This window comes from Theobroma cacao, chromosome 3 (genome assembly GCF_000208745.1).
Source record: "Theobroma cacao cultivar B97-61/B2 chromosome 3, Criollo_cocoa_genome_V2, whole genome shotgun sequence".
NCBI lineage: Eukaryota > Viridiplantae > Streptophyta > Magnoliopsida > Malvales > Malvaceae > Theobroma > Theobroma cacao.
Window position 1 is genome coordinate 26,927,183 of NC_030852.1, and position 12,842 is coordinate 26,940,024.

At 36.1% G+C, this 12,842-nt stretch overlaps 3 protein-coding genes across 4 annotated transcripts; 2 read left to right on the plus strand and 1 right to left on the minus strand.

The window, feature by feature from the left end:
* Positions 15–6,757, plus strand: LOC18605271 (probable LRR receptor-like serine/threonine-protein kinase At3g47570). 2 transcript variants are annotated; one of them, XM_018116630.1, is made up of 6 exons: positions 15–1,457; positions 2,357–2,428; positions 2,516–2,587; positions 3,220–5,193; positions 5,311–6,225; positions 6,324–6,757. In XM_018116630.1, exons 1-5 carry the CDS (start codon positions 632–634, stop codon positions 5,445–5,447), a joined length of 3,081 nt encoding a protein of 1,026 aa, XP_017972119.1. In that variant the 5' UTR covers positions 15–631; the 3' UTR covers positions 5,448–6,225; positions 6,324–6,757. The 2 variants fall into 2 exon arrangements, with proteins under 2 accessions (XP_017972119.1, XP_017972121.1); XM_018116632.1 differs by having other exon boundaries at positions 6,403–6,757.
* On the plus strand, positions 5,547–6,670 carry LOC18605274 (probable LRR receptor-like serine/threonine-protein kinase At3g47570). Its single transcript, XM_007038192.2, has 2 exons — positions 5,547–6,225; positions 6,324–6,670. The coding sequence occupies exons 1-2, from the start codon at positions 5,547–5,549 to the stop codon at positions 6,668–6,670; spliced, it is 1,026 nt and encodes a 341-aa protein (XP_007038254.2).
* On the minus strand, positions 6,876–7,744 carry LOC18605275 (basic blue protein). The gene is made up of 2 exons (XM_018116633.1): positions 7,558–7,744; positions 6,876–7,433 (listed from the first exon to the last, which is right to left on the minus strand). The coding sequence occupies exons 1-2, from the start codon at positions 7,715–7,717 to the stop codon at positions 7,042–7,044; spliced, it is 552 nt and encodes a 183-aa protein (XP_017972122.1). The 5' UTR covers positions 7,718–7,744; the 3' UTR covers positions 6,876–7,041.

The window sequence follows — 12,842 nt, forward strand, 5'->3', positions numbered from 1 at the left end:
TATTATATCTCTTACTAGCCTAAAGGTATTGAAATGTCGTATGAAGTCTGTGGTTGATTGAAGGATTAGAAACAGTGATTTGTTTCACAATTTCTATTTTCTTTGCGCCTTTCTTTCTCATTCTCACCAGCCAACCTTTCATCTCTAACTCCCCAGAGATCTAACTTCTTTCTTTCATCTTCCTAAGTATCGTCTGATGAGTTTTGAGGTCTGCTGGGAATTCTGTGTGGTCATGTTTTACTATCGTCACACAAAAGCTGAGTCCTTGATGGAGACGTAGAAATGTTTTTTTTTCCTTTTTACTTCGTTTCAAAAGATTAACACTTTCTACATTTTCACAATTCCATAGGACAAGGAATGAGCCCCAGTTTTCATGGATAGACGTCTTTGCTGTTTTTGGTATCGGTTAGAGACAAGGTCCAACAAGAAGAAAAGGAGTAGAATCTACACCTTAACCCTCCACTAGAAGGGTAAAGCCGTGAGGGCCAGCCTAGTTATAGTGAACCGTCCATTTTCCTTTCTAATTCTAAAGATCCTGCTATTTTTAGGGCCGTTATTTTTCAGTTTTATCTCAAAACTCCTCTTCCATTCCCGTAAGCGTCCATTTCTCAATCTTCATAGTGCCAGAGTCATGGAGATTTCTTGCTTTCATAGTTTGGTGTTGTTGGTTCACTTCTTCATTTTGTGCGTAGCCCGTCTTCACTCATTAACTACTGATCAGTCTGCGCTTCTGGCCTTGAAAGCCCATATTAATCCCGAAACTCTAAATATCTTGGCAAACAATTGGACTGCAGCTACTTCTGTCTGCAATTGGATTGGTATTACTTGCGGTGGCCATCCCCAGAGGGTCATAGCATTGAATCTTTCTTCCATGGGTCTAAGTGGCACCATCCCTCCATGCATTGGAAACTTATCTTCCCTCGCTTTGCTATCAATAAAAAACAACAGCTTTTATGGTTCTTTACCGGACGAGGTGGCTCACTTGCGTAGTTTGAAAACTGTGGACTTTGGAATCAACTTCTTAACTGGAGAGATACCACCATGGTTCTGGTCCCTACCTGAACTTGAAAACTTGGTACTAAAAGGTAACCATTTTCTGGGTACAGTTCCATCATCTTTAAGCAACACAACTACATTGAAGAACATCGACCTGAGTTACAATCAGCTCTCAGGTTCCATTTCCTCCAACCTTTTTAATGTGTCTTCCCTGCAAATAATTGATCTCAGCTTTAATAGACTATCTGGTAGACTTTCAGTAGATATGGTCCTTCCAGAGTTACAGGAACTCTATTTGTCTGGGAACCAACTCTATGGACAGATCTCCAGAAGTTTATTCAAATGTAGACAGCTAAAAGTACTATTTTTGTGTTCTAACAATTTCACTGGAGCCATACCAATGGAACTTGGGAACTTAACCATGCTCAAGGAGTTGCATCTTAGCCATAACAACTTGGAAGGTATACACCATTTTACTATAACTCCCAACTTTGTAGAGGGATTTTTATCAGTCTCAGCTTTCCAATTAATGCATGTCTATATAACTTTGTTAGAGAATGAGAGAAACCATATCAAGAACATTTGCAAAATGCTTAGACTTAAATTCAGTATGAAGGGTAAAAGCTAGATGGCTACTTCATTTTTTACTATTTTTTTTCCATTTATTCGTCGATAGGTATCAAGAATTTGATACTTGGGAACTAGAATTTGTTTCATTCACCATCTTAATTTCTTACACGTGTCTGGTATGCCAGTAAGGATTGAACATCAGTAATTCTTCTACTAGGACTCTTAGCTAGATATTTCCATGAGTAGGTAGAATTAAATTTGAAACTGTGGTCCTCACTAAAACCCATTGAGGTGGGCCTTTGAATGTAGCAAGCTCTAACTATGCCATCACATGAACACTACTCAAGAGCTTTAATTTAAATTCTTATTATATATTTGGTTGCTAGATGATTGATTTTGGTTACCATGATAATCATCTTACATTTTTCGAATATATAGACCAATATTTGAAGGGTAGATTGAGTAGGGCGCAAAAAAGATATAGGCTTTCAACATTTTGATTTGGATTGGAAAATTACAACAGCAAAATGATAACAATTGTACATGAATATGATCTCTCTGATTTTTCATGTTAATAACCTTCATTTTGACATTGCATCTGCAATCTAGGCCTAATTGAAGAAGGTTTCACTTGCATATATGTGAGGATTGACGTGCAGTTTACATTGAATGGAATGAGTAAATGGATTATATATAGTACATTTTGTTGTAATTTTTTTTTTCTAATGGCTTATAGGTCACTAAGCAAAGGGTTCATAAGGTGATTTATCTTGGTGATAATGATTTGTAGGTACAATTCCTTGGGAAATTGGCCACCTAACCATTGTAAAGAATCTGAGCATCTCAAATAACCACCTTGCAGGTGCAACTTTATTTTCAGTTTTTAATATTTGCCTAGATATGTCATCATACTTGTTAGTGTTTGATTGAACTGCTTGGATTTATCCAGGTCACATACCAAGCAGTATTGGGAACTGTACATCACTCAAGGAAATAAACTTCAGTGTAAACAACTTGACAGGTATATCATACTTTTCTAGTTCAGCATTACTAGCCTGTGTGCTTAGGTCCCACCTTCCAAAACAGGCTCCATCTTGAAAAAGGTTTGAATTTACCGCTGGATCTGTATTTGTGCTGGTTGATTACAAAGGTCTGGCATAAAGCGGACCATGGGGATAAAATATGGGCAAGGTGAGAGGGGGATTTGGTAATTTGCTTACTCTCAAGTGTCATGACTGAATATTATTGCATTACAAAGAAATCCCCTGCATTACTAGGTGGTCATCAATGCTAAATTTAACTTGCGAGGCTCAATACCTCATACCTTTAGGAGATAGAAATACAGGTTGGAATCAAGCAGGACAACTTAGTATGTCACGTTCATCCTATGAGATCGACAAATCCTGACATCTTTTATGGGGCCAGAATGAATCATTGCCTCTTTTAATGAGGTTTCTCTATGTTGGGCAATATTATTAGGTCACATTAATTTATTTCCTTCAGATTGTCTTTTTAGGTAGGCTTGATCTGGCAACAGCTTGATCGGATAGTTACATTTCTTCTTCTTCATACTTGTTAATACAACAATGTTAAAAAAATATGAGTAGAAACTGCAGAATTCAAATGTTAAAGTAAGGGTTCCCTTTGTGGCAGGTGCACTACCACCAGAGATAGGAAATCTTTCCGGCCTAGAGGTGTTGAGAGTTAATGATAACGTCTTAAGAGGTTTTATTCCATCCTCTGTCTTCAATATCTCAACATTACAAGTTGTCTTGCTGTATGAAAACTACCTTTCAGGAAATCTTCCACCACTTAAAGGCTTCTTCCTTCCAAATCTTGTTGAGCTTCACCTTCAGGGAAATGAACTTCAGGGAACAATTCCTAGTTCCATCTCAAATGCATCGAAGCTCACTTTCTTGAACTTGGCTGATAACTCCTTTACTGGCTTCATTCCTAATACAATTGGCAATATGAGAAATCTCCAGAAACTTGAATTAGCCCATAATCAATTAACAAGTGAAGCATCCAGTCCAGAATCAAATTTTATTTCTTCATTGACTGGTAACAGGCATTTGAGAAGGATGGTGCTATCAGGCAATCCTCTAGGTACCATCCTCCCCAGGTCTATTGGCAATCTCTCCGTTTTTCTTGAATACTTTTTGGTTACTGATTGCAAACTTAAGGGCAGCATTCCTGCTGAAGTTGGCAATTTAAGCAGCTTGATAGCTTTAAAACTGGGAGAAAATGTATTGACTGGTATTATTCCAAATTCAATTGGAAGACTACAAAAGCTGCAAGGTTTGCACCTTCAAAGCAATAGATTACAAGGAACCATTTTGCATGATGTTTGTAACTTGAGCAGCTTGATGGAGTTGTTCTTAGGTGGTAATGAACTTTCTGGATTAGTACCAGAATGCTTAGGTAATCTCACAGCTTTAAGAAATATCAGCCTAGGCTCTAACAGATTAACTTCGATGATACCGTCAAGCTTGTGGAGCCTTAAGGATATTTTGGCCATAAACATGTCATCAAATTGTCTACAGGGGTCTCTTCCATTAGAAATAAAGAATTTGAAGGTTGTGACTGAAATTGATTTGGCAAAGAATCAGTTATCAGATTACATTCCTAACAGCATTGGAGAGCTCAAAAATCTCGTGTATCTTTCTTTAGCAGAAAATAACTTACAAGGCTCTATTCCAGAATCCTTTGGTGGTTCTATAAGCTTGGAGTTCTTGGATCTTTCTCGTAACAACCTTTCTGGAGTAATTCCTAAGTCCTTGGCAAAGCTCTTTTATCTTAAATATTTTAGTGTGTCTTCTAATGAACTCCAGGGAGAAATTCCCAGTGGAGGACCCTTTGCTAATTTCACAGCCCAATCATATGCGATGAACAAAGCACTTTGTGGTGCAGCACGACTGCAAGTTCCTCAATGCAAAACTGGTACCTCCAAAGGAATGTGGAGAAGAACTATTTATCTTCTAGTCAAGATTTTTGTGCCAATGATTGCGTCAATATATATGCTGCTACTGATCCATGCGTCGGTGAAACACTTCCAGAAAAGGCTGATAAGTCCTTTTTCAACAAAAAAAGGAACAATTTCATACCTAGAAATTGCGCTAGCAACGGATGGATTTAGTGAAAGTAACCTACTTGGCACTGGGGGTTTTGGTTCTGTTTACAAGGGAACAATGAAAGAGGAGAAGAATGTCGCAATAAAGATTTTCAATGTGCATCTAGAAAGAGCATTAAGGAGTTTTCAGGTTGAATCTAAGTTACTGTCCATTACTTGTCATCCAAATATTGTCAAACTCATGAACAGTCTCTGTGATGATGATTTCAAAGCCTTGGTGCTAGAATACATGCCTAACGGGACCTTGGACAAGTGGCTTCACACTCATAATTATTTTCTGAATCTCTTGCAAAGACTTGACATAATGATCGAAGTTGCATCAGCTTTGAGTTACTTACATGGAAAACATGTCGTTCACTGTGATTTGAAACCTAGCAATGTCCTGCTAGATGAAGGTATGGTTGCTCATGTGAGTGATTTCAGCATTGCCAAACTCTTGGGTAGAGTGAATGTAGTACAAACTGAAACCATGGCCACTGTTGGGTATATGGCACCAGGTAATGTTTCTACTTTGATTTCTATTTGCATTATATATTTCATGTTTGCAAGTAATTTCTCTGTCGAATCTAATTTGAAAGGCTATCCTTTAAAATGCTTTGCTATCTTACATGTAGAATATGGATCAAGTGGAATTATATCTGAAAAAACAGATGTGTATAGCTTCGGTATTCTACTGATGGAAACATTTACCAGAAAGAAGCCCACAGATGAAATGTTTGATGGAGAAATGAACTTGAGGCGCTGGATATAGGAGTCATTACCTCATGCAGTAGATAGAATAACAGATCTAACTTTGCTTGAGACTGATCAGGAAGCCTTACCTGCTAAAACAAGATGTATACTATCAATCATGAAAGTGGCTAGGCTGTGCACTGCAGAGTTGTCTGTTAAGAGGAAGACTATGACAGAAGTTGAATTAGAGCTTGAGATGATCAAACAAAAATTTTTAAGGGACACTGAATGGTTAGACCAAAGGGAAATATATAAAAGTATTTCACGCCAAGAACTTCGATTAGCAACAAATGGGTTTGATTCACTTACAATAGTTCAGGTTATGGAATCTAGTGTCATGCACAGAGGAATACTGCCAAATGGAGTGATTGTAGCAACTAAGGTTTTCAATCGACTAAAAAGTGGGCGGGAGAGTTTTGCAGTTGAATCTGAAGTGCTCTCCTTTATTCGCCATCGGAATGTTGTCCAAATCTGGATGATGTGCAATGACGCTGATTTTAAAGCCTTGGTGCTACAATACATGCCCAATGGATCTCTGGAACGGTGGCTTCATCACAGTTATAACATCTATTTTAAGAATGTATTGACAATGCTTAATACAATGATAGATGTGGCATCAGCATTGTGCTATCTCCATTTAATGCGTGTCATTCACTGCAATTTAAAACCTAGCACCGTCCTGCTAGATGATGATATGGTTGCACATGTTAGTGATTTTAGCATTGCCAAACGCTTAGGCGAAAGGATTGCTGCAACAAAAACCAGGACCATGGCGACTGTTGGCTATATGGCTCCAGGTAATGTTTCTCATCATGTTCAAGTACAACATAATCTTAAAATCATGTATTATGCTGGATATATTATACCTAATTCATTATTACTGTTTTATCTATAGAGTATGAATCAACTGGAACTGTTTCCGAAAAAACTGATGTTTATAGCTTTGGTATTCTACTGATGGAAACATTCACCAGAAAGAAGCCAACAGATGAAATGTTTAATGGAGAAATGAACCTTAGGGGTTGGATATGCTCTTCATTACCTCATGCACTAGACAGAATTGTAGATGCCACTTTGCTGCGGTCTGATAATGAACACTCAGCTTCTGATAAGACGAGATGCATATTATCAATCATGGAAGTGGCTTCTTGTTGTACTGCAGAGTCGTCTGATGAGAGAATGACTATGACAAATGTTGAAACCAAGCTCATTAGGATCAAAAAACAATTTCTAAGAAGCTAGGGATTAGTTGCATTGTGAAACCTGATTTTCTTGAATGATTTTGCTTCATTATATTTTAAATTTTGAATAGAATTATGAGTTCAGGCATGCCAGCAAATAGTTATCATTCAAGCATAGCAACATTTAAGTCATTAGATCTTAGCCGTGGATAATGATCACCTTGTTATGTTGCATCCTCTTGAGGACTTTAGCAACTTTATTCATCAGTGCAAGTGGAAATACGATGTTTATAGAAAATCACAATATTGAAAATCCACATAAAATGAATTTGCCTGAAGTTAAAGGAAAAAAAATATTAAACTCCTAAGTATACAACGCAAAACAACCTTGACATCATATAGAGTAATCATTCTTAGCTATGAAGATTATTCTCAAATCTGCGCCAGAATTAGCATTGTAGCCATCAAATGTAGCAAGGCTATTACAAGGGATCCAATTCCACCAACGACAAAGCCACTTGACGTGGGAATAACTGTTGAAGGGTTGTTGCTCTTGGAAGAAGGCTGCCGAAAAGTAGCTCCAGGCTGTGCTTCAGGAGCACCAGCAGTCGTAGATGCTTGATCATCCTCTACATTTACTTGAAGCTTCATCCCTCCTAGACAATGCAACTGGTTACCACAAACGAAATATCTAGCACCAGCTTTTGACAACGATACTGTTGTGTTCCCATTTGAAAATGTTTTCAGAGTATCTGTTGTGTTGCAACGTTCAAAACTTCCTTTCCTAACCTCGCATACACTGTGATATGATGAGTATTGGAACGCTACAAGAAACAAAAACAAAAGGCGATTTGTCACTGAACTCAACCAGCAAATCTCAAATCTTTATGTGGAGGCAGAGAAGGAAAACAAAAATTGTAAATCTCAATTTGGCAAGAGGACACTTACATAGAACATCACCAACTTTGAAACTCTTGTCACTAGCCCATGAATCAAGATCAGTGCTTATGTCCCAGCCCGAAGTGTCCCCAATTACGTATGTCGCAGCGTCACTTGTTAATGCAAAGCAGAAAATAGCAAGAAAATAGAGCAGAATTAGCTTGGCCATGAATGAGAGATTAACTGATATATTTGAGGGGATGAAGTATATATATATATATATACCTGAGGTTTGCTTATAATTAGATGACCTAACTTCAGAAATGCAAATGACATTTGTTTGTTGAACTGTAGTATTTGTTATTATTATTTATGGCATTGAGTGAAGGGGTAAGATATCTAAAATAACCCGACACTTTTGGTTCTTTCTATTGGTTTTTGTTGTAATTGGAAACAAAGGGGTTAATTTGTTGGGTTACATTAAAATGGAGGTCATAAAGGGTGAATTTCCATCAACTGAACATTTTTTCTCTTGAATTCTATTAAATCTGATGCCTGGTATGGCTGCTCTGCTGTTAGTCTAATTAGACCACTAGCTCTCAAGTAATTGAATTGCTTAAGCTTAAGAGTAGTCTTCCACAAATAAAAAAAAAAACTGTTACTCGATTTAAGCACGTTTAAATTGTTCCCTGCACCTCAAAATGGCTTGTAGCTCAGGATTTTATGACTCTGGCTGATTCCTTTCGCTTCATTGGTTAACAATAACATTTCTCTGTTGCCATCTGTTGGTTTTGTTGGGAGCATGGAATCTTACTCCTGATTTGGTTGCTCAAAAGAATTTTAAGGTCATACAAGCAATTGCCTTATCTTTCTTGTAAGACTGGACATGGTCTTTGCTCAAGTCAATGGGAAGGGCTTTGGAGCTGGGAGAGGTTTATCTGCCTCACCAGTAAACTTCACCCTCACCCACTCCTCACCAACATTGTGGGCTAAAGCCCATCATCAAAGTCTTTTTCTATGTAGCATAAACGATCCTGTTTTTTTCCTTTTGCCCCCTCCACGACCATGAGGATTGGATAGAGGAGGGCATATTTTTTACTTAGCTTTGGTCAGCTCTAAGCTTTTGACAAGTCAAAAACTAATTAACCTTGATATAGATGCCGTTTTCTCCAATGGCTTTAAAAGGAGATTTCTTCACGTAAAAGAAACGAGATCGAAAGCTCCTTTAAATATATGCCCTTCTCTTCCTGGCCCGAGCCTGGACAGCAGCTTTCGCCCTTTAGCTGGAATAGTTTGGAAACGTGAGGGAATCTTGGACTTCCAGCCTTGGTGCAATAGGTGGCCTGATTGGAGAAATCATGAGACTGTGAGATGGTGTAGCGGCTTTGATAAGGGAAGTCGGGCTTGAATCCAACATGCAAAGCTTGGGTCCTTAATGGGCTCAGCCTGGTGACTCAATTAAAAATTATACGTAGAAACTCTTGGTAATAATTAAATGAAACATTATAAAAAAAAAATTAAAACTTTATAAAAACCAAAACAATGATTTATCCCATCAATTTTGATAATGACCTCAGCTGGACATAAAAAAAAAAAACACAAAAGTTCAAACTTTAGGTACAAAGGCTAAATTTTTTTTTCTTATGTGTAACATTAAAATTAAGGACGTGCTTAGTTAGAAGGAATGAAATAACTATTTCTTCTTTATTTTCATTCTTAAAATAAAATTATATTTAGTTCAATGGAATAGTTATTTTTTGTAATAACCATTCCAAGAGAGACTTGAAAAACTATTACTAAAGCCCTCTTGGTAATGGTTATTCCAAATAATTGAGAATAAGAAAGAAAATTGATTAAACAAATATACCATTTTACATTTAAAAATTTACGTAATAAAATAATACTAAACTTATTTTTTTCTCTCTTCCTCACTCCTTCTCTCTCTAAAGGATAGAAGATACAAAATATTTTACTTCATTTTTAAAAAGAAGGAAATGAAAATATTTAAATATTATTTAATGTATTAATATTATTTAACTATAATAAATATGATAAAGAATATTATTCAACATTATTATTTGAATATAATAAATGTAATAAAGAATATTATTTAGTATTATTTAAATTTAATGAAGAATATATTTTATCTTTTAATATTAAATATTATCTAATTATAATAAAAGGTTTAATTATCTTTTAATACAAAATATTATTAAATTATAATAAAATTATGTTTGTATTTTGGTGAAAATATTATTTAATTATAGTAAAAGGTATTTTGATTTTATTACTTAGAATATTTTTATCNTAAAATTATTTAAAAAATAAATTTTTTAATTTTAATAAAGAATATTTTTTCTCATCATAGTATTTTTGTTTTTTAATTAAAAAATCTTTAAATTTTAATAAAGAGTATTTTTATCATTTACATATTATTCTTTAATTATTTTTAAAATTATTCATTCCAACCAAACAATATAATAAATAATATTATAAATTTCTATCATATTCCATTTTCATGAACTAATCTATATAATAAGTATTCTTTTTCTATTCTATTCTTTTAAAATAACTATTCTATTCTCATTCTGTTTCTTTCTGTGAACCAAATATGTTGTGAATGTACTTAATAACTATAGTAGAAGTTTCCAGATATAAGTATGTGATCCTATGACCTTTTGAGTGTGTCCAGTGTACACACATTGAAAGGGGTGGTTTGTTATGTGACCATAATCTCCTGTTGGGACGAATTGAGGCTTTAGTGCAATGATATCCAAACTCAATCTTATTCAAGTGAGTATATCCTTATATATATATGCGAGTTTCATTTGAATCTCATCTACCTTGAACATAAAAGATAACAATAATTGAATTTAAATGGTGTTTCTTTAGAAAATGGGTCATAGTATTAATAAACATCTAGAATTGCAAAGCCAGAATTTTGATATGGGTCCTTGTAATAACTCTCCAAGCAAGGGGTCCTAGTCCTGTCTAAAGTCACTGGCCGGAACCCATTGGCTCAATTACAATGTTAATGGCCCTGACTCCCTGCTGCAAAATGAGAAGCATCACTGAGCTCTGCTTGAAGGAGTAAAAAATAGAACCGATTCATTGCAACATACGCGGCCTTACGCGCAATATTCAAGCGAAAGCCGCCAAAAGTCTGTATATGCAAGCTAGCGTCGTTTGTGCAGTAAAGTGCTGATGTATTTTCTAGCTTCATTAACCGGGATAAACGTTGAGAACAGATACATAGATATGGAATCCCGAGGTTGGTAAACATCAAGAATGTGCCCCCTGCAACAACTTGCTCCCTGTCCACTGTTCAAATCCAGAGAGCTTACCGAAATATTTTACACACTTCCTCATAAAGTTATCTTTAGGGATGTAGTCCTTGAATCTTCTGCTTACATTCGCTTGTCATGGTCTGCATTCAAAGCATTATACTTCCACAGTAAGTGTATGCCCTCACATGTGACCTTCCATTTCTCCTATATAAAAGATTTGCAAGATTCTGTAGCATATATACAAACTTAATCTTTCTTCATTTTCTTGTCTTTTGTTTTTCAGGGAGTTTTTCTTTGACCGCCAGAATTGTTCTTGTTAATGCAGAAAAGAGACAGCAGGCATGCAAAGGAGAAAGTAAAAGCAATAGACAAAACAGAGAACAGAACTTGGTTAATATGGATCCCTTGCATTAACTGAGGAGAAATGCATAAATATATACAAGATCTATTTAACTAACACTTGTACAAAAAATATACAAGTGTTTGACACAGCATTAGAGCAAACATGCAGTGTTTACACGTCCTAGGACAAATGTGCAATAGCATGCACTGTGAATTACCAAACCATCACAACAAAACAAAGTGGACACTTGTCCTGTACATAGTTAGACAAAATGACATTCAAGCTAGTTTTTATCTCAACACTCCTCCTAAATACTAGCTTGCTGAATATTTAATTTGCTTCTTAGCTCTTCAAACCTGGACAAGTGAAGAGGTTTGGTTCGAATATCTGCAAGCTGATCACTGGAGCTACAATGCTGAACAGATATATCTTCATCCTTTTCAGCTTCTCTCAAGGCATGGTATTTGATCTTGATATGTTTTGTTCTGCTATGAAAAACAGGATTTTTCACCATGGCAATGGCAGATTTGTTGTCCACATACAGCTTGGTTGGAGGCACATGAAGAAATCCAAGATCAGTTAAGATCTTCTTCACCCAAATGGCTTGATTTGCAACTGTAGCTGCTGCTATGTACTTTGCTTCTGCAGATGATTGAGCAGTGGTTTCTTGCTTCTTTGAATTCCAACAAAAAACACCATTTCCTAATGTAAATACATATCCAGAAGTGCTTTTACAATCATCCACACAGCCTGCCCAGTCACTATCCGAGAATCCAACAAACTCAACTGAACTTTCATCTGCATAAGTGAATTGAAGACCAATATTTGCAGTGCCTTTTAAATATCTAAGCACTCTTTTTGCTGCTGAAAAATGCTCAGTTGTTGGAACCTGCATGAACCTAGACAAATAACTTGCAGCAAACATCAAGTCAGGTCTTGATGCACAAATATAAAGCAATGATCCTATCAAGCTTCTAAAGGCTGAAGGATTTTCGAGTGCAGATCCTTTATCAACTGACAGCTTCTCATGAGGAATAAGTGGAGTGGCTACTGTCTTGCAATCTGTCATTTTAAACTTGTCCAGAACCTCACCAATGTAATTTGATTGGCATATGAAAATTCCAGAATTGCCTTGAAGGATTTGTAACCCCAGAAAATAACTCATCTGTCCAAGATTTGTCATTCTAAATCTGCTTTGCATTTCAAGCTTGAGTTTTGAAATTCTTTGATCATCTCCTCTTGTAACTAACATGTCATCAACATACAATGAAATAATCAAAGGATTTTGATCATCAGCTTTCTGTATATATAAAGTAGCTTCATTACTGCTCTTTTGAAAACCTTGACCCTTCAAATAGTCATCAAATTTGCAGTACCAGGCACGTGGTGCCTACTTCAAGCCATAGAGTGCCTTATGAAGTTTATACACTTTGTCTCGGTTAGGCTCACTTTCAAAACCATAAGGCTGCTCAATGAAAATTTCTTCCTGCAAATCACCATTTAAGAAAGCAGATTTGATATCCAAATGGAATATTTTCCATTTAAACTTAGCTGACAATGCTAGCAGCAGTCGAATGGTATCCATTCTTGCAACTGGTGCAAATGTTTTATGATAGTCTACTCTAAGCAATTGAGCAAAGCCTTTAACAACAAGCCATGCTTTATGCTTATTCAGAGAGCCATCTGAGTTCAGCTTCATTCTAAACACCCATTTCACTCCAAGA